This window comes from Poecilia reticulata, chromosome 3 (assembly GCF_904066995.2).
Source record: "Poecilia reticulata chromosome 3, P_reticulata-male-v2, whole genome shotgun sequence".
Lineage (NCBI taxonomy): Eukaryota > Metazoa > Chordata > Actinopteri > Cyprinodontiformes > Poeciliidae > Poecilia > Poecilia reticulata.
Window position 1 is genome coordinate 27,266,830 of NC_088832.1, and position 19,718 is coordinate 27,286,547.

Genomic DNA, 19,718 nt, shown 5'->3' on the forward strand with positions numbered 1-19,718 from the left:
ACGTACTGTTGATTTTGGCACGAAGCAAGTAGCAGTTTAGTGAGTCCAGCCCATCGTACTAAACTGACATCTTCTGTCAGCATAGATTATATTACTTTCCTGTGTAGGAAAAAAATGAACCTAACCTTCCTACTATTGTCTTGCTGCAGGCTGTGTGGCACACTCCCTTTTTCTCTTGTTTCAGTCCCACACAATAGCTCCATCCCTCATGTTTACACTGCACACGTGCACATAAACATGCTGTGATTTTCTCTCCTGCTCAAACACAAACTCCATCAGAGTTTTCTGGCCTTCTGCCTCGTTGTCTTTTTCATCCTATTAAGACATTTAGGCAGCATATATATATATTCATTCACACACCGGAGACTCACTTGGTCCTTGGTCCATCCCCTGACATTTGATCAGTCAGCTTTCCTTCTGTTTTTCAGCAGCTACTTTTTTTTTCAGCTAAAATGCCTCTCTTGTGTCCACATGAGTTAGACAGTGTATTTGTTTCCAAGGGAACAGAGAAGTTGGGAAAGAAATGTTGGAGTGGAGCTTGTAAAAGTTGAATACAAAAGAGTAGGCAGCCAGTAGTAGAAAGTCAATGGCCATAAACTGGTTTTGGTCATGGATATGAACCGACGGAGCTTTGTTGAGGAGAAAAACTAATCAGTTGGTACATTTTGAGCCCTCGTTTTCAGATTTTAGCTTGATTGAGATCTGGTTTTAATCACCGTTTGTGCTATCCAGTTATCTGGTTTTTCATCCCATACGTTTATAGAATTAGATATAATTTTTATCTGCCTTGTTGCTGTAAAAACAACACATGAAACTAAAATGTTGAAGGAAAAACTGCAATGGCTTTTTTCTGCTTTTTTTTTTTGCACAACAGAATTTTATGCATTCCTGTGAGTTTCTTTCATTTTCCTGGTAAAAGAAAAATTATTTCTCTTTCTCTGGCAAGAAAGGTTTTCATTAAGACACAGAGAGCTGAAGGGGTTTAGTTAAGAACTGTCCTTTTCCAGTGCTGCCATGGTAACCAGCAGGCTCAACATACAATGCAGGGATGGCCTTCTCCTCTCGGAGATCTATTAACACTGACTATCTGCGTTTGTCTCTGCAGAGCGCTTATTTAACCCCTTGCTTTCTCTCCTGTTCACATTTCAACTCCCACCTTAGCTTTCAGTCACACCGAGACATTTTCATATCAGGCGGAGAAACACTTAATGTTTCCATGGATGCATTTGCATTCAGAAGTCATTCATCAGCAGATGTTCTCTTCACCTAACCCTCGCTTTAATGCTGACCTGTCCAGGGTATTCCCTGCCTCTTGCCTAATGACCGCTGGAGGTAGAAGTCAGCACATTTGTTGGTCTGTCATGTAAAATACAAAAAAGAAAAAAAAACCTACACTGAAGTTTGTTGTAATGTGAAAAAGTTTGAGTTTAGCATATTCTAGTAAGAGAGCTGCCTGAAAGAACTCTGCAGAAACACACAATCTTACCAAGTATTTTTGGTCTAGTTTTTAGAGTAAATATCTTAGTGCACTTCAAAGACAAATCAAACTTACAAGTAACTTTTCAGCAAGACATAGGGTCTTGTTTTAGGTCCATTCTTCCTTGATATATTAGTTAAAATGTTCCAGTGGCAGATTATTCAACTTATAATAAGATAATTTTCCCATGTTGTTAGTGAAATAGTCTGTCCAGGAAACTAATACTTTTTAAAATCAATATTATTATTATATGTACTTAGAATAAGCTCCTATATCTTTCTGAAAAGTTACCTCTATGTTAGCTTTGTCTTATTTCAAATGTACTAATATATTTACTCTAGAAACAAGACAAAAAATAATAGAGATGGTTTCATGTTTTGGCAGTGAACGTACTGTACTTTACCTCACCAACAAGAAATAGTCACAATATAAAATGGGCTCCTTGTTTAGCAAGTTTAACTACATTTGAAAGGTCAATCACAGAAAACCTGTCTATAGATCTACATTTAAGGAACTAAACATAATATAGCTATTTGATTGGTATGGTGTAACACATTTTTTTTGTTTTTCTCTCCCTGTTATTACTGCAGAAAACAGAGGAGCATCGTGCCTTTGTGAGTGTGGTGGGCACCAGCTTGTGTGTGTTCGTGATTGTATTAATACTGGTGTGCACAGAGCTTTTCTCACAACAAATGAGGTTCTTGCTGGGCGTGGTTATCTGGGCCACACATCTAATCATGGGATACGCCTTCATCTTCAGTAAGGCTGTCATCCTTCCTTGGGACCAGGTACCTTACTTTTCACCAGGGTTCAGAGACTAAAGTTTGGATTGTTGTCATCAGCAGCTACAATTCCTGCACATGTGATCAAGCTGAAATATACATTTTCTGATGTATAAAAGTTTCTTCTTGTTGTTTTTAGGTGCCTTTCTTCCTCTTCATCATCTTCACAGTGTATACCATGCTGCCATTCCAGCTGTGGCACGCTGTGGTGCTGAGCGTCATCACCTCACTGTCTCACATTATGATCCTCACACTGGCGTTAATAGGTGGCGACATCGCAAAAGATGACCTTGCTAAGCAGGTAAAAACAACTGGACAAGAGATATTCTGCAACTTTTAAAATATTCAAACACAGCTAACATATCTGTCTGCAATTATAAATTGCTAAAAGGGTCATTATGGCAATATAAGATTCTCACGACCAAGTCAAACATGCAGAACCAATTTTGGAGATTTGCAAAGTTAACATTATTGCTCTGATCTACAAAGATGCACTTCAGTAATTTGGAACAATTCATTTGATTTATTTTAGTAGTTCATTTAAAACAAAATCATAGATTTCAAATGTTTTTTCCTGGAATGGAAACCCAACAATTACGTTTTTCCAGAAATTTTAAATATCACATTCAGTGAAATCAAAAAATCTTAAAACAAAAATGTCGGCCTACTGAAAAGGGCCTCGATATACTCTTCAGTCTATGCTCCCAATACTTGTTTAGCATTCCTTTTACATTAAAAACTATGTGGGGGAAATCAGCCTGTGGCACTGCTGATTTGTTAAGAACTCCTACGATGTCTCATCTTTCTTTTGACAAGACATCATAGTTTCTACCCATTGGTGAAGCACATTTGCTGTTCAATGAAGTACAATCCTATCAAGGCTGCATTCATAACTGGCTCCTTTTTCAGACAGACTTTTTCCCTTCCACTCAACTTTCCATGAATACACTTGGCTGTAGCTTCTCTTGGCCTGCTCTATCACTAGAGCTTGTAAAAGACTGTTTCTTAGTTCTCACCTAATATCCTAATTATATAAGATAATGTATTTTGTATTTTCTTGAGCTATTAACTGTATTCAACAAAATTACAAAATATATATTTTTTCCACTCTGTTTAATGAATATTTATAACATGAGTTTCACTTTCTAAATTGGTATTCTGATATAAATGAACTGTTCAATGACATTCTGATTTACGGAGATGCACATTCAAATACACATAAGCAGCATTTTGCTACTCTAAATAATTGATAGAGGACGAATTTAAAAACTAAATATGACATGCGTGGTTTGTGTATGTAAATCGTGCACTAAAACTGTTACCCCATGCGCTACTGTGTCTCTCTGCAGTTGGTGTCCAATGCTGTGGTGTTTCTGTGCGGCTGTGGAGTCGGAGCCTTTCACAAGGTTCTGATGGAAAAAACGCTAAGGCAGACCTTCCAGGATACTCTGATGTGCCTAAGCATGCGGGTAAAGCTTGAGATAGAAAAGAGACAACAGGTTAGTGGAAACGAAAAGCTTGACCTTCCGAGAGCTTTTCATGTTATGTTGCAGACTTGGCTGAATAGCTGCATTTTGTCCAGGAAGTAGACGGCATTTCATGAGAATACCAGTGCAATGTTTCAAAAGCCCTTGAAAGTTTTGCTTATATAAGAAACAATTATTCAACTGTGTTGTATTCTTTTCTAAAAGAGATGTACTGGGTCACATCACTGCAGCAGCTCTGTGGGTATACGGCAAAACCTTTGATTTTGCATGGAATGAATATCTTACAGAACCAAAACCAGGGCTGTTGAGAAATTATGAAAATAACCAATCAGTAATTCATTTCTAAGCAAGAGGCCATAATGGTTCTCATGTTGACTTTGCTGTGGTTTTATTGGCACAAGCAAATCCCTGTCAAGTTACGTCACCCTTTAATGTCTTAAATTAGCCTTTAGTCTCCTTGAATATCTAGGTAATTTATTGAAGTGTTTACAGGCAATAATCATTAATCGTGAAATTAAAAAAGAATATGAAAACATTGATGAATAATTACAAAAAGTGCAAAATCTGTCTTTATATAATCTAAATCCCTGGTAAGAAAAAAAAAGTAAAACTGTTTTGAAGAAATCTACCTAGAAGATTCACTTAATATGAAGCGCTTACTTTACCAGGTGAGTTTATGGAAGCTAATTAATGGTAAATTAAAAATAATTATTTGCTTCCAAAGAGCCCGACTTTATTGAAAGTGTTCCAAATAGTGAGCATTTCTCCCTGGTTTTCTGAAGTGTTAAGTCCTTTTTTGTGCACTTACTCAGTTTGAGTCCTGTACATGACCATTTCCTACTTTTTCTAAGAAATGTGTTTTTGTTTATTATTCCTTTCAACTCTGATGCATGATGGCTCATTCAGACATTTAAAAGGCCCCTAAGCTCAGTGGATAAATCAGAGTTATGCCTTTACGTAACTGAAAATGCTGGAAAGAAAATATTTCAATTTGGACCTTCGTGGTTTTTTCACTAAGCCTATTGAAAAGAAACATTTCCTTGGTTTTAGTTTTAAAAACTTGATCGGTTAGCTGTAGTTTTGTAGTAGAGGATCAAATGAAGGATGACCCATCACCAGGTCCTGTGTTAGATATTAGCATTTTTTCACTTTCTGCAGACACAGGTTTCCCATATACTGATAATCTAGTTGTAAATTGTAGTTTTCTAAGTCCAACTTCCTGCTTCCTTCCAAACTACTCACTGTGCTGGCATGTTTAGGTACAAATATTGGAAAGTCAGATGAGGGGAAAAAGCAGACAGTTTGAAAAACTGCCAGAAACGTGTCTTAAGAACTATTTCTAGCTTTTTAAGATTACAGCAAAGTCTGGTTCCTTTGAAACTAAATTTTAATTGTCCAGCAGCATAGTGCATCAGAAGAATGTGAGGTTCATTCTCTCACATTCACTACAATTGATGCCAAATGTTTGAAATGTCTTCACAGTCATTGCTCATGTGAAAAGATTTTGTGAATAAATTGCACAAGCCTGGGCTCATCTCATATAGTCAGAGCATGCAGCCCTCTGCCCTCCTGGTGCCATAAGAAGAGATTACTCATTTCATGAAAAGTTGCCTCTCTAAATTCTATGTCAATTAAGCGAATGAACTGTGAAAACTGCTCTGGCCTTTGGCCACTGTAGAAACATGACCCTAGTATTAATTTTTACAGACTCATATACTGTTTTATGTTTTTGCTTTTGGGAAAACTCATTATCTGAAGAGACTTGATTTATTGGATTATCAACCAGTTTATATAAAACAAAACAAAAAGCTGCCAAAAGGAGTTCCAGTGTTACAACTCGTGCTTGTAAAATTAAGGATTTATGTAATAAATGTAAGATGGCTAGTTTCCTAACTGTGCTGGTGTAGGGAGAGCATATCCCTCAATCCAGGGTTTGTTTCCTGATCTTGGGACTTTGCTGCATATCTTCCTATCTGACTACTGTCAATAAAGGCAACCAAAAGTTTCAACTTCACAGAAAAGTAGAATTGTAAGACCACTATAGATAAAACTGCTGACTTCACACGTGTCCAGGAGACATTTATTAACTCCCTGGTTGGGACACAAAAGGTCATTGCTAAAGAAGCTAGCTCCATACAGAGAGTGGTGTCCAAAAATATTATTGGAAAGAGATCTGGAACGAAAAAGTGTGACAGAAGTAGGTTTAAATTTCCTCCTTTTTGGGCTGGACCTTTCATCTGAACACGGCAGTCAAAAATAGGGATAATTTATAGACTTGCGTTGATTACAGTTATTTAACAGATAACCTGTGTGTGTGTGTGTGTGTGTGTGTGTGTGTGTGTGTGTGTCTGTAGGAGAACCTGCTGCAGTCTGTGCTCCCCGTTTATATCTCTATGAAGATGAAACTGGCAATAATGGAGAGGTTGCAAGACTGTAAGGATAAAGTCGAGCAGCAGCGGCTTGTGAAGGATAACAACTTTCATAGCCTTTACGTGAAGAGGCATGAGAATGTCAGGTATGACCAAAACACTAAATGTTTTATGTTGACTGTCATCCCTGTCAGTTTAATGTCTGACTTCCTGGTTCAACAATTTATTTTTAAATAGTAAAGACTCTTATGTTACTGACCAGGCATTGCAACTTTTTGCAAGCATACTTTTCATAAATCCTATAAGTATGTGGCGTGCGAAAGCCAGAAGAAGCACATCAAAAGGAACTTATACTAACAAGTTTTTATAAAACTAGAGATAAGTAAGTGTGTTTTTGGTGCACTGACCCAGATGCAGGTTTTTCTGTTTGAGGGTTTCATAATTTAGTAAGTGCTGACAGATATTAGGGCAAGCTAAAGTGAGCTTTGACCGATGGCTTACCAGTTAATTTGTTCCAACACAGCTTTTGTGTGGACAAGCTCAAGTATGTTAAAACACCTTTCCATCTGTCTTACAAAATATAGAAGTAAAAAAAAAAGCACTTCAGGCATTAAAAAAGACAAAGAATGTGAGCATAGTTTATTATTATGATGGTTTTCCTGAGAAAGCAACCTTTTCTTCTTCTATGTTCATCTAAGGATACAGTAAAAGGGTGCTGACTGACAGACTGCGCACCTTACTCTTTCCCTGTAATTACCTCGGTCAGGGCTGTGATTAGCTGTGTTGGCAGACTCATAAAGCACCTGGCCATTTTTAGTCGAGCCGTAGAACAATTCAAGACCGTGCAGCATCTGTGGGCCTCTGCATTTCAACACAGGGTCATTTGGAGTCAGACCATACTCAAGAGTACCTGTAATCATCTACCGCATGGGGCGTGCCTTATTGCATGTTTAGTTCATTCAGCACCCTACATACTCAACACTGTGCATTATTGCAGAAAATACATTGCATTTAGGGCTGGTGGTATAATTTTGATACTGAAATAATATCCTTTTGTTATATATTTTTTTTCATGTATGGCATGCTGAAGTCAAATTAAAGTAAAGAGCAAAGTAACTGCTGCAGTTTTGGGAGTTTGTTACGATCCCACAGAGGCCAGTTACATTAATTCCTAGTTGGTTTCCCTTGTGGTGTTGGGATCTCTTGAAAGGTCAAAAATATTTTCACTTTCCCTCTGAGGTTTGCTGACAGGAAGCTGACATTGTGCTGAATGTGTGATTCAGCACTGAGACAGTCAGTCTTTTTAGTGAATCACTGATCAAGTGCACTGGGGGTCAATGGTAGAGTGAGCCAGGTGATTTTTTTTGTGTGTCTAAAGCTACTTACTCCATGTCACAAGCCATACTGATTATAGGGATTAAAAGAATGGCTTCCATTTTTGACTCGGTTCTGGGAAGGAAAGAAAAATAAAACCGTAATTGTGGGTTACATTGTCTAGTTTATTAAACATTTAATTGTTAGCTTTAAAGAAATTGATGTCAATTTCTATGTTCAACCAATTTAAAAGGAATTCATGTGACAAAAATAGAGCATCTAGTGGGATTATTGTGGACAGATCAATATGACAAAGCACCTATATGGATTGGAAGGAAAGTGGTGCATTGTTTTCAAAGTTTCTTCACAATAAAAAAAAACAAAAAAAAAACGTGGTGTAAAATAGCTCACAATCAGGTTGGATGGAGAACATCTGTCAACATCATTTTAGATCTAGTTTATGATTCTGAGCAATTCTAACATGCACATTTGTTGATTATGTTTCACATTAAGAAAAGAAGGTTTTGGGTGTTTTCTACCTCACATTTAGTTTTGCATGTAGAGCAAACCCCTTAATTTTGGTCTCTTCTGACGAAAGCACATTCTTATCCACGTTTATCTTCCCCAGAGATCTTGTGATTAAACTGCAAGTGGGATTTTTTTCTTGCCACTTCTGTAGATACCAGATTTGCTATAGTGAGGACACATCCATCTGGTTGGTCCCAATAAATATTGAGTATATTTTCATTATGTTGCTGAGAAATTTGTTGTGCCTAATAGAAAAAATGTGTTCTCAGTGTGAGAAATGATAAAAATGTTGAAGGCTGTACATAATCACTTTTCTAGACTTCTGGACTAAAATGGAGCAAAGTTAGAGTTTGAAAAACATTTGTCAATGCTCTTTTTTTTTTCCTTTTCAGCATTCTGTATGCAGACATTGTTGGCTTCACTCGTTTGGCCAGCGACTGTTCTCCTAAAGAGCTTGTACATATGCTCAATGAACTGTTTGGCAAATTTGACCAAATTGCCAAGGTGAGCTAAAACATGACATTTTAACCTTTAAGACCTAAACAGACAATCATGTAAGAGTTAAATTCTTAGATTAAATGGCAATTTTTAATTTTTTTTTAGCCACAATTTCTTTTATCTTGAACCTTAAACTATAGCTTCTAGCTGCTGTGATCTAATGATTACAGTAATTTAATTTGAGACAGGGCATTTTCTGTTTTAGACCGTCGTAAAGAAACCTGTGCATCCTGCAGAACAGTAGGAAGGATCTGAAAAGAAATCTGTTTTTTTTTGACACAGAACATTACTGAGCTGAGCAGTGTCCTGTTTATATGCATCTTTTGTTCCCTTTTTAGTTGCCTGGTTGCATAACAGTCTCGGAGTGAATTTCTCTTAATGTTTGCAGGAAAATGAATGCATGAGAATTAAGATCCTGGGAGACTGCTACTACTGTGTGTCAGGCCTGCCAGTGTCACTGCCTATGCATGCTAAGAACTGCGTTAAAATGGGCCTGGACATGTGCGAAGCTATTAAGTGAGTCTATCAACCATCACCTCCTATCTGCCAAATTTTTTAGCATTTACATGAGAATTATTGTCTGTGTAGCCGTACCGCACATTTAAGACTGTAATCATGGACATTTTCAAATTTTAATGATAAAGCGCTATACAAGCACAGGCCGTTTATTATTTTACCATAAATAGTTTGAACATGTTCCCATGAACATTTTAAGAAAGTAATGCATCAGTGAGTTAACATGTATAATCTTGTCAGTCAGACAGCACATAGTCACAGAAGGGACGTCAATGCCGCTTTGTTATCGTTGCTTTATTGGACAGATGCACATATATTATGTTCATACGGAGCCTTTAATTTGACTGAAATCTCCTCCAGGCAGGTACGGGACGCCACTGAAATAGACATCAACATGAGAGTGGGTGTTCACTCAGGTAACGTGCTCTGCGGTGTGATCGGCCTCAGAAAGTGGCAGTTTGATGTGTGGTCACATGATGTCACGCTGGCCAATCACATGGAGTCGGGAGGCCTCCCAGGGTAAGGAGCTACACTTTCAGCTCTACATATGCTGAATGGCTCTGATATTTATTCATATTCAAGGAACCAACACTGGCTTATTTTAATACTTGCGTTATATTACATGTTAGGACACATGTAATATTTCCCAATATTAGGAAATATTACAAAGGCCTTATATTACATATATAAGGGATTTATGTAATATGAGTGTTGGCATCTGGTCTTTAAGGTCTCAGCTGTCAATTTAGACTTTGATTGATTTCAGTTTTTTCCTACACTAAGAACTATAACACATTAAAAAAGAACTGCAGATGCTTTTATATAGGGTATCATTTCAAATCCAAACAAAAATTAAGAAAATAGAAAATTTTTCCTATTTATGCATTACAGTATTGTTTTGTGGTCTTTATCCTCTTATAATTTTTTTTTTTTAACAAAACTCTAAATGCATGTGCTCTTAACATTTTCACTTGTTTTGTGCAATGTCCTATTTAATAAAAATATTAATCTAATTTGTATTTGCACTGAGTGATACAGATATGTTGACCTAAATATTAGATGCATGCATACATAATATACATATGGTATACACATGCGATTCCCCCTTCCCATAATCTGAGACTTAACCAACGCCCTTCTATTTGGCGGGTTTTTTTAATATATAAAATTCATGACCAGGATTTATTTCTAGACTGTATAACATTGTGTACTGATTTAAAAGAGGATTAATAAAACTAAGTGACCCAAAAATGTCATATTTTCTTTGTTTTGTGTTTATCTGTTCAGGCGTGTCCATATCACAGAGGCGACGCTGAAGCACCTGAACAAGGCCTATGAAGTTGAAGAGGGGAACGGCCACCTGAGAGACCCCTACCTCAATGAACTCAATGTCAAGACATACCTAGTCATCGATCCGAGGGTATGTTCTCAACCAAGCTTATTTATACAACAACTCCAGGACTGAGAGTGAAAACCCTTTTATCAAAACAGTGCAAGGATTCAGACCTTTGGAATGCTTCCCATTTTGCCAGTTTAAAACCACAAAACACAAAAATCAACATATTTTACTGTGATTTTATGTGAATTGCATAATTGTGAAGTAGAAAAAATTATTAGCAGTTTCCACACTGGCTGCACAGTGGCGCAGTTGGTACAGCTGTTGCCTTGCAGCAAGAAGGTTCTGGGTTCGATTCCCGGCCCCGGTCTTTCTGCATGGAGTTTGCATGTTCTCCCTGTGCATGCGTGGGTGTTCTCCGGGTACTCCAGTTTCCTCCCACAGTCCAAAATCATGACTGTCAGGTTAATTGGCCTCTCCAAATTGTCCCTAGGTGTGAGTGTGTGTGTGCATGGTTGTTAGTCCTGTGTGTCTCTGTGTTGCCCTGCGACAGACTGGCGACCTGTCCAGGGTGACCCCGCCTCTCGCCCAGAACGTTAGCTGGAGATAGGCACCAGCACCTCCTGACCCCACAAAGGGACAAGGGTGTAAGAAAATGGATGGATGGATGGATGGGTTTCCACACTTTTGAAAAGGAAAATCTGGGGAAAAAAAAAAAAGAAATTTCATGAATTTGTATTTATGCACCTGAGTTAACCGTTGTAGAGTCCCGTTTTATTGCAATCCCAACTACAAGTGTTTTCGGGGTAAGCCTCTTCCAGATTTGGAAACCGCCTTTCTTTACAAAACAGCTTGAGATAAGTCAGATTAGCCTCTGAAAATAGCTTTTCGTTGTGGATATAGGCTGGACCTCCTCAAAGCATTCTTCCTGACCTGTCTGCTGTATTCTTTGGTCTTTATGTTTGTTCATTAATATTAAAATTGCAATGAAAATACATTTGTTGTTGTAATGTGACAGAATGTGGAAAAAACTTGTCAAAGAAGCATTTAAGTTCCATTTGTTCTGTTGTTTCAAACGTTCAGGGGGTTGATTTTAATTTGTTTTCCTTTGAAGAAGATGTGACTAGTGTTTACTGTGCAGCAAAGCCTATTATATTAGCTTGCTTAGAACAAAAGGTGAAAAATGATTTTTAGAATAAAAGGTGAAAATTATACTGTTTGAACCACTGGAAACAGTAGTATTATTGTTTTCTTTAGCTGAACGCTTTGGCGATAAGTTGCATCAGTAATTCCTGTAGAAGTAAAAAGAGAATCTTCCTGAGAAATTATTAAATCCCTGGAATTTCGAAGTTACATATGATGCATACATTAAATGCTAAATAACTTCTCTGCCTGTTTGTGTGTGAAGTCGAAGGATCCATCGCAGAGCACCCGGATTACTGCTAAACCCAGGGTGAATGATGGACTGAAGATGAGGGCGTCGGTCCGTATGACCCGCTACCTTGAAACCTGGGGGGCCGTCAAACCATTTGCCCACCTGCAGAGCCGGGAGGGCTTTATATCTGAAAGCATTGTTTCCACAAAAGGACGGTTCAAGGTTAGCACACTAGATTTATTTTTGAATATTTTTTGCATTATTAGGAAAAACATAAGGTAAAAAAAATTATATTTTTACCTAAATATTCAGAAAAATTGTAATCACATAGTCATTTATGTTAAGCTGATATTTTTCTATTTATTCCTGTTTATTCATGAAGTTGAATTGTTCCATAAAGCAGAATATTGATATCCTTGAATTTTGTTATTATTTTAATTCTGTTCCCATCTTCTTCAGGACATCCCTTTACGAACCTCACTCGCTGACTCCAAGAAAGCTGACAGGTAAGGAAAAGTTCAGATGCTTAAAGTATTTCGCCGAGTAATTTATGTGTAATGCAATGAAAAGAGAAATTATGGATGAATCGAGCTTCCCCCACAGATTCCCTCTGAACAGAATGACAACCTGGTTTTTAGTTGTACTTGATGCGGATGCTGCAGATCAGAATCGTACTTACCAGCAACATTCTCGTCATTCCTGTCTTTTTGGTGTGTTTTTATATTTCAGTAACTATATTACGCATTTCTGCACAAAGTGCCACAAGTATCTGTATTCTAGTCGTCACCATGTTCTTTGAAATTGTAATATAAAGAGCGACTCTCAAAAGTGCAGGTTTTTGAGACCTCGATCAATAATCTTTAAGCATTCTTACACCCTTAATGCGACATGTATCCTGTCCAGCGCTGTTGAGAAAAATAATTTTTTTGAGGGGAACGATCAGGTGCAAAATGACGTTGGAGCCGTATTAGTGGTGTTTTCACTTTGTAGCCACTTTTCTTGCATGTGTGATAGTCATTTATGATAATATTGTGTTTGTGCTGTGGTGCTGCTCTGTGGTTTAAGGTTTTCTAAAAATTCATATGTGTGAAAACATTTTTATTCTTTGCAAGGCAACAAAGGTGAACCCCACCGCCCCCCCAAAAAACCTGTAGCTGTAATTGCAGCTCAGTATAAAGTGTTGACTCAAGAGAGATGAAATGAGATAAAATCTGCAAATTCATTTTTTTCATAAATAATTTGAAAGTTATTTATTATTTTCTGTCCAGTACACAATTATGCCACATTTTTTAGTCAGTCTATCATAGAAAATAAAATAGAACATTAAAAGGGAATGCATTTGTTCTCTGTAGTTACAAAACAAGCATCAAGTATAAATAATGTTACTGTTGAAAGAGATGAAGCTGGGTTGAAGGTTGATGTGGGTTAATGCGTTGTCCGTTGTTTTGACACAATAGATGACTGCCTGGCATTCTTCTGTGTTTCTGCTTTACTTTCATATTTGCATTGCTCTATCAGGTAATCTATGATGCTTAAATCTTCTGGCATATCAGGCTGTTTTGTGCAGTTTCATTAGGAGTACACTTCAAAATTTTAAGGTTTGCATTTATCCGTGCGTTATAGACAAATGTTACCACAGAGAAGCACATGTATTTATAATTAGCAGGCTGGAAAATGTAGGGTTGCTACTTAATTTTGCACACACATTCACATCTCTTCTCAAATCTTCCATCTTTTATTTACTTATGTAAACTTCATGGCCAACTACTTAAGGTCTTGAGGACTGTCCACACTGAGCACAACGAATGTAACTACAGCTATAAATTTGCCGATTGTTGTAAGGAACAACTGAAGTGGATACACTCAACATAACTATACGAACAATATTGCCACAATGAAATCCTTGAAGGTTTGCATGGGTATATTGTGTATATTCTACAAATATGTTGTCGCATTGGCCCAATGATGAAGTTACCTGTTGTTCAGGCGCTCTGTCTGGACCAACGAAGAGTCATTCACCTCATTATATCAAATGTTTGGAGTGGCCAACATAGCTGCAAGATTAAGCCCCGACTTATGAGAAATTTAGCTGCTAATTATTTAAACACATAAGGGCAATAATGAACTAATGATAGAGCATTGAACTTTCAGCCCTAGAGGGTCAAATTATCATTAAATGGGGAAAAAAGACCTTGACATACAGCTTTAAAAACCTCTGGAGATTTTTTTTAATTAATGTTTGCGTGGGAGAAGACCTAACAATGCACGTTACTCTATAGATACCACCCCAACCATGAAACAAGGTGGTGGTAGAATCATGCTGTGGGATGCTTTCTTTGAGCATAGGTGATGAAGCTAAATACAGGCATATACTGGAAGAAAACCTGTTAAGAACATGAGTAACATTTGAGATGTGGGTTGACCTTCCAGAAGGTCAAAGATATAAACGGTGTAGTCAGAGCAACAAAAGATCGGGTCAATCACAGTTCAAATCTAAGTCCATTTAGGAATAATTTTGCTTTCTCCTGGTAATTGTTGACTTTTACAGAGCATGAGCTAGTTTACAGTTCAGTTTTTAATTGCAATGTGTGAAAATTAAAACAAAACACAAAAAAGGTACATGAGGTAAGAATCCCTTTTTCTTACCTGGAACAGATTGAAAGCCATTAATTTTTCTTGTTTAGATTTTCCTGGTTAGACCTGCTCGTTGTGTGTTAGCTGCGGTCTTGTAATACATTTGTATTTTTGTCTTACTGTTGGATCCCACCAGCTTTGATGAGTCGCTTGAAGAGCCATTCTCCTTGTCCACCCCTCAACTCAGCAACCATAAGTGAGTGGGGCTTTTATGACCCACAGGCTCCTCAACCCAATCAGTGCAGTAGTTCTCAGCCTCCAGGCTTTTTCCACAGCCTACAACAATGCGGGCTTTCCTTTTTTGCTGACAAAAAAAAATCCCTTAGATGTTAGTTTTTTCATTAACTTTTTTTTTTAGCTTCTAAAGCTTTCCCTTTAATTGTTTAAGTACTTAACCTTACTCTGGTACTGCTCCTCACCACCTATAAAAGCTGTGGTGTTTTGATCCTCAGGATGAGAACTACTGTTTTCTAAATATTTTTGCTCTCCCTACACTAACCAATTGAGTAGTAAAATGTTATTTTCTTCATCTCACTAACGTCTAACTCTTTTTAGCAGGGCACCACATAACCATAAGTGCTGTAGTCTCAGAGTAGTGGACTGACATGCTGCTATTAACACTGACCACCTATCTGGGCTTGTTTTGTATCAAGGTCTGCAGATCTCTCTGAGTGTTTCCTTCCTGATCTAGTTGGGGAATATGGCAGAAACACACCGAGTTCCTTTGGGATAGATTAACACGCCGTGTCATGCATCCCGAACTGCCCCCATAAACTCTCTCATAGATACAAACTATATTTCTCTTTTCTCACTAATGTTCTTACCTAGTAACCAAACTGTGTTCAAAATGAACCTAAATGCAGATTTAGTGTTCCTTGATTTTGTTCGGATGTGGCTGCGTGTCTCAAAGTGTGTCCGGTTGCTGCTTCCTAATTATGTCTTGTGCTCTCTGGTGCAGGATCAAATCCCAGAGGACTAAGTTTGATGAGCAGCTGCACAACGAGATGACCACTGCAATAGATGAACTCAGCAGCAAGTAGGCCGCTCATTCTAAAGTTTATTTATTTATGTATGTAAATGTATGCATCGCTTCATGAAAAGTATCTCATTAAGCAGTTCTGGTTTAGGTTTAATTAAGAAATGCTAGCATACGATAGGTTTATGCCTGGCAGTGTTAATGTGTAGATTTGAATATCCTGGTGTTATAAATTGTAATTGAATAAACAAACAAACAAACAAACAAAAAAAAAAAACCTAGTCTAGGAGATTATATATTTGCAAAAGTCACATAGACTGAACTGACTGGCGTCCCATTGGATGTACAATACAAAGCTTTTGCCTGCAGTGAAGCAGCAGCTGCTCTGAATCTGCATGAATTTGATTATGGTGCATCAGGTTCTTTATTAATGTACTGTGTTGAGTCTGGAGTTGATTCAGAGATAAATATAGGTTAAAGATTTGCTATTTTATTTTTGCAGTCACATAGTGGCCACATTTTTACCTGAGGGAGAAAAATATACATGTGCACCTTAGAAAACATTTGTTTAGTGTATTCTGTATTTACATGAAGGATGCACATTTTATATGTAAATTGTTTATAGCCTTCTACTATATGTATGTTTATGATAAAGAATCTTCCCCCCTTATAGATTTTCTCAGTTTTTACTCTTTTGTCATATTTAAATATTTCAGATTATGAAATACATTTTATTAGTAAATGCAAAACGCATTTCTCAAATTATGATTTCTTTTATTAAGGAAAGAGGCATCCTAACCAGCCTGGCACTATGTGCAATAGTAATAAACGACACTTTGTAACATCATGAATTTTAGTAGTTATACTGCCAGATCTATAGTATAAATACTACAGATATAAGCACTACAGTCATCACCTATCTCATTTAAGGTCAGAGGTAGCAATTCAAGTCAGAAAACCTGTTTGAAGACTCGAGATGAGTAGGCCAAATTTCACCAGCAGTGATCTAAATCAGTCTTTGCTAGTTATTGCCAACGCTTCATGGTAGTCGGTGGTGCCAAGCCAACCAGTTACGTTTCCAAGGCAATTACTGTTTTTTTTTCTTTCTTTTTTTTTTTTACAAAGAGCTTATTTTGTTTTGGCTGCTTTGTTTTCTCCATAACTGAAATAATCATTTATTTTGTATTTACTCAGGTTGTATTTTTATGATGTCAAAATTAGATAATCTGAAAAATGTCACTGACTAAACTTGCAAAAACAGCATAACCCTGTTATGCAATGAAATAACCAGAAAATGCTCAGAGCTGCACATAGTAGAAAGATGGAGCAAGAATCTACAGATGGCTGTGTTATTTAGAAAGATTTATCAAGAGCTCTGAAAAATAATCCACCCATGTAGTGATAAGAAAAACACTAAACATGATTGACCTCCACATTCCAATTATTGTGTTTGGTGATTTGCTGTGCTGATCTTGTAGATTACATGTAGGACGTGTGTTCAAACGCTGCAGATAAAACACATATACATGGTGCTGCTGCCATGAAAGGACAGCAGGCTTTTGATCCACTTCTCAGAAATGATGCATGCCGTTTTTGTTGGCTGATCATTAAGTAACACAACCTGATGACGTGATGTTTTCTTGGCGTTCTTTGCAGTATATCTTTGGCTGATCCTTTAGGTATGAATCACTTTTTGTGACAATGAAAATTGCCTTCTGATGTGATGTGAATATAAATCTCCAGAAGGTGGAAAACAGCCCACAATTAAAAAGATGGAAATTGCAGAGAAGGCTCACTATGTTCAGCTCAGCTGAAGACATGATTTCACATTTGGAGAATTTTTATTTTTTATGCAAATACAGGTTTGAAATAAAATGTGAGAAAACTGCTCTGCCTGGCCCAGTCACCATGAGCACAGCCTCGTCTGCAGCAGATGAAAAACTATGAAGTTTTGCTTAATTAGCTTTTAGCAGATAGGAAATCCGAGCCACTTTTTTGTTGTTTAAAAGACAGAAATCTTTCTAGGGTGTAAGGCAGATTTTTCTCTTACTGAAATGTTTTCTTGCATGATGAACAGAAATTAAGATGCAAAGTTGACTTTCCACTTTGTCAGGTCACTAACAATTTGCCGATTTACCAACTACATGCTATTACAAGTGCAACAATCTGCAATTATGTGGCTTTCTTTCAAAATTGCTGCTATTTGTCAAGTACTTTGTTTATGGCATGGTGTGGGAACAATCACCTCATCTTGAGCGTGAACAAAATAAGAGATGATTGTAGATTTCAGGAGAACCTGCAATATGTCCATCATGGGAGAATAAGTGGAGGACTATAAAAACCTCAGTATTCGGCAAGACAACAGGCTCAACGTGAGCGAAGCTGCATAAAAACTGAGAAAAAGCGGACTGTACTTCTTGAGGAAGCGTCGGTTCTTCAGATGCTTTATCAAAGGAAGAACACAATTCAAAAACAGAGCGTCTTCAGTCAGAGGCTCCTTTAACGCTGACTGCTGCAGAAGGTCATTTTTGGTCAGGGTCGTCTCCGTTAAAAGAGACTCTTTTGGATCAACTTGTTCAAGTTCCTACAGCCTTTATTTTTCTGGGGTTTAATTAAGCGTGTTAGAATGCAAAAGAATAATCAGATCTCTTTTCTTCTCTTCTCGCAGGCAGTGGTCGAAGTCTGAAGAGAGCAGAAGGGTAGCCTTGTGGTTTCCAAAAAAAGAATTAGAAAAGCAGGTGGGTTTGACTTTGGTTATTAAAATCATTAATTATTTTTTGCATTGATACAACAGCATAAATGGTGGTTTTCTTTTATTTTGGACAAATAAAAAACAAAATAAATGGGATTTATTTTGGATTTTCTCTCATCCACAAAGAGGCAAAAATAAGAGGACTTAAATGTACCTTTTCGCCTTCTATTAAATTTAATCTGGTGATTGCAGGAGTTGATTAATTTGGAGGCAATCTGGAGGTAATCTGCTTAATCTCTGTCTCATGATTTCACATTTGAAACACCCATCTGTATCCGACCTCAACTGTCTGACCAAAACGGTTCCTCTTTTGATAAAGGTGAATAATTAATGGAGTTGGTGAAAACCCAGCACAACCTAACCTGGAAGACATAGAAACACTAATGCTGTTGTCCTAGAGAAGGATGTTTAACTATGACACAGAGTAAAATTTGCATCTGCCCACAGGCGCAAGCCAAAAAAAACTTCAGGGGAATTTTTTTTTTTTTTTTTTTACCAGTCAGAACAAAGAGCGAACTGTTTGACTGTTTCAGATCTAAACACACTACTCCAGGTATCGAGCACAGTGGTGGCAGCATCATGTTTTTGGTCTGGTTCTTTGCTCAAAGTGGGTAGAATGAAGAAGATGGAGGACTACATCCAAATGTATTAACTTCACCTTGAGTCAACAGGTGGAGAGTTAAAATGTGGAGATAATTCTGTTTTCTAACATACAGCAAAACTTGTTTTGGAGTGGATAAACATTAAACTGAGGTTGCATAATCATTCCTCTGAGGAAAAGAATCCAAATGCATTGTTAAAAACCCCAAAGCCTCATTCAAATGTGTATGTAAACCTGAAAAACAGAGCAGCATTTTCCTCTTTTCCTCTCCTTAGTACCGATTCTTGGATTTGCCGATGTTCAAGCACTATGTGGGATGTGCAACCTTCATCTTCCTCTGTATCTTTGTAATTCAAATGCTTGTCACAAAGGAGTAAGTAAAACCGTATTTCCATTTTCACTAAAAGTCTGTTCTACCCTCATTGTGCTAAACTCTGAAAGAACAACACAAGACTTTTGTTGTCTTGTGCTTTTCAGCGATTTAGTCAGTTGCTATTGTTTCAAAGAAAACCATAAAATTAAACCTCTTTGAATGAAAAAAAAAATTCTAACTGATTTTGTCTCTATCCAAAGGAAGCAGGGGTGGACATACTTTGGAGTGTTGGTTTCTATTCTGGTGGTGATTTTGGCCATCTGTTATGTGGGTCATCTGCAGGTCAGTATGATTAACTGTTTAATGTACACATTTTCAGGCCATGTTAGAATGTGGGTTTGAAGAAAATGGAAAAGATCTGTGCATTGCTTGCTACCACCTAGATCAGGGGTGTCCAAAGTCGGTCCTCGAGGGCCGGCATCCTGCATGTTTTAGTTCTCTCTCTGGTTTTACACACCTGGATCAAATGATGGCTCGTTAGAAGCCCTAAGAGGACTATTGACAAGCTGTAAAGGTTGTTGCTACCACCAGGGAGAGAACTAAAACGTGCAAGACGCCGGCCCTCGAGGACCGACTTTGGACACCCCTGCCTAGATGGATAATGTAATGAGATGTAATTCTGGTGTTTTGTTTCATTGTGACCTGGCCCATTTTGGCAGTACATGTGCTGCTGAAGTGTTTTGCTCTTGACCACTCAATA

General features: G+C 37.5%; 1 protein-coding gene across 6 annotated transcripts in view; it reads left to right on the plus strand.

Moving 5' to 3' along the window:
* The window catches only part of adcy7 (adenylate cyclase 7), a 63,540-nt gene that overhangs the window by 34,091 nt on the left and 9,731 nt on the right, over positions 1–19,718 (plus strand). For 5 of the 6 annotated variants that reach the window (XM_081605394.1, XM_081605392.1, XM_008405547.2 and 2 more), the window contains exons 4-18: positions 2,068–2,265; positions 2,399–2,560; positions 3,609–3,758; positions 6,101–6,261; positions 8,350–8,461; positions 8,844–8,971; positions 9,332–9,490; positions 10,259–10,391; positions 11,716–11,904; positions 12,142–12,188; positions 14,453–14,512; positions 15,275–15,352; positions 17,961–18,030; positions 18,921–19,018; positions 19,219–19,300. In XM_081605394.1, the coding sequence (XP_081461520.1) occupies positions 2,068–2,265; positions 2,399–2,560; positions 3,609–3,758; positions 6,101–6,261; positions 8,350–8,461; positions 8,844–8,971; positions 9,332–9,490; positions 10,259–10,391; positions 11,716–11,904; positions 12,142–12,188; positions 14,453–14,512; positions 15,275–15,352; positions 17,961–18,030; positions 18,921–19,018; positions 19,219–19,300 (1,827 nt within the window). The remainder of the gene's footprint in view (positions 1–2,067; positions 2,266–2,398; positions 2,561–3,608; positions 3,759–6,100; positions 6,262–8,349; positions 8,462–8,843; positions 8,972–9,331; positions 9,491–10,258; positions 10,392–11,715; positions 11,905–12,141; positions 12,189–14,452; positions 14,513–15,274; positions 15,353–17,960; positions 18,031–18,920; positions 19,019–19,218; positions 19,301–19,718) is intronic. The other variant, XM_081605395.1, reaches the window with a different exon arrangement.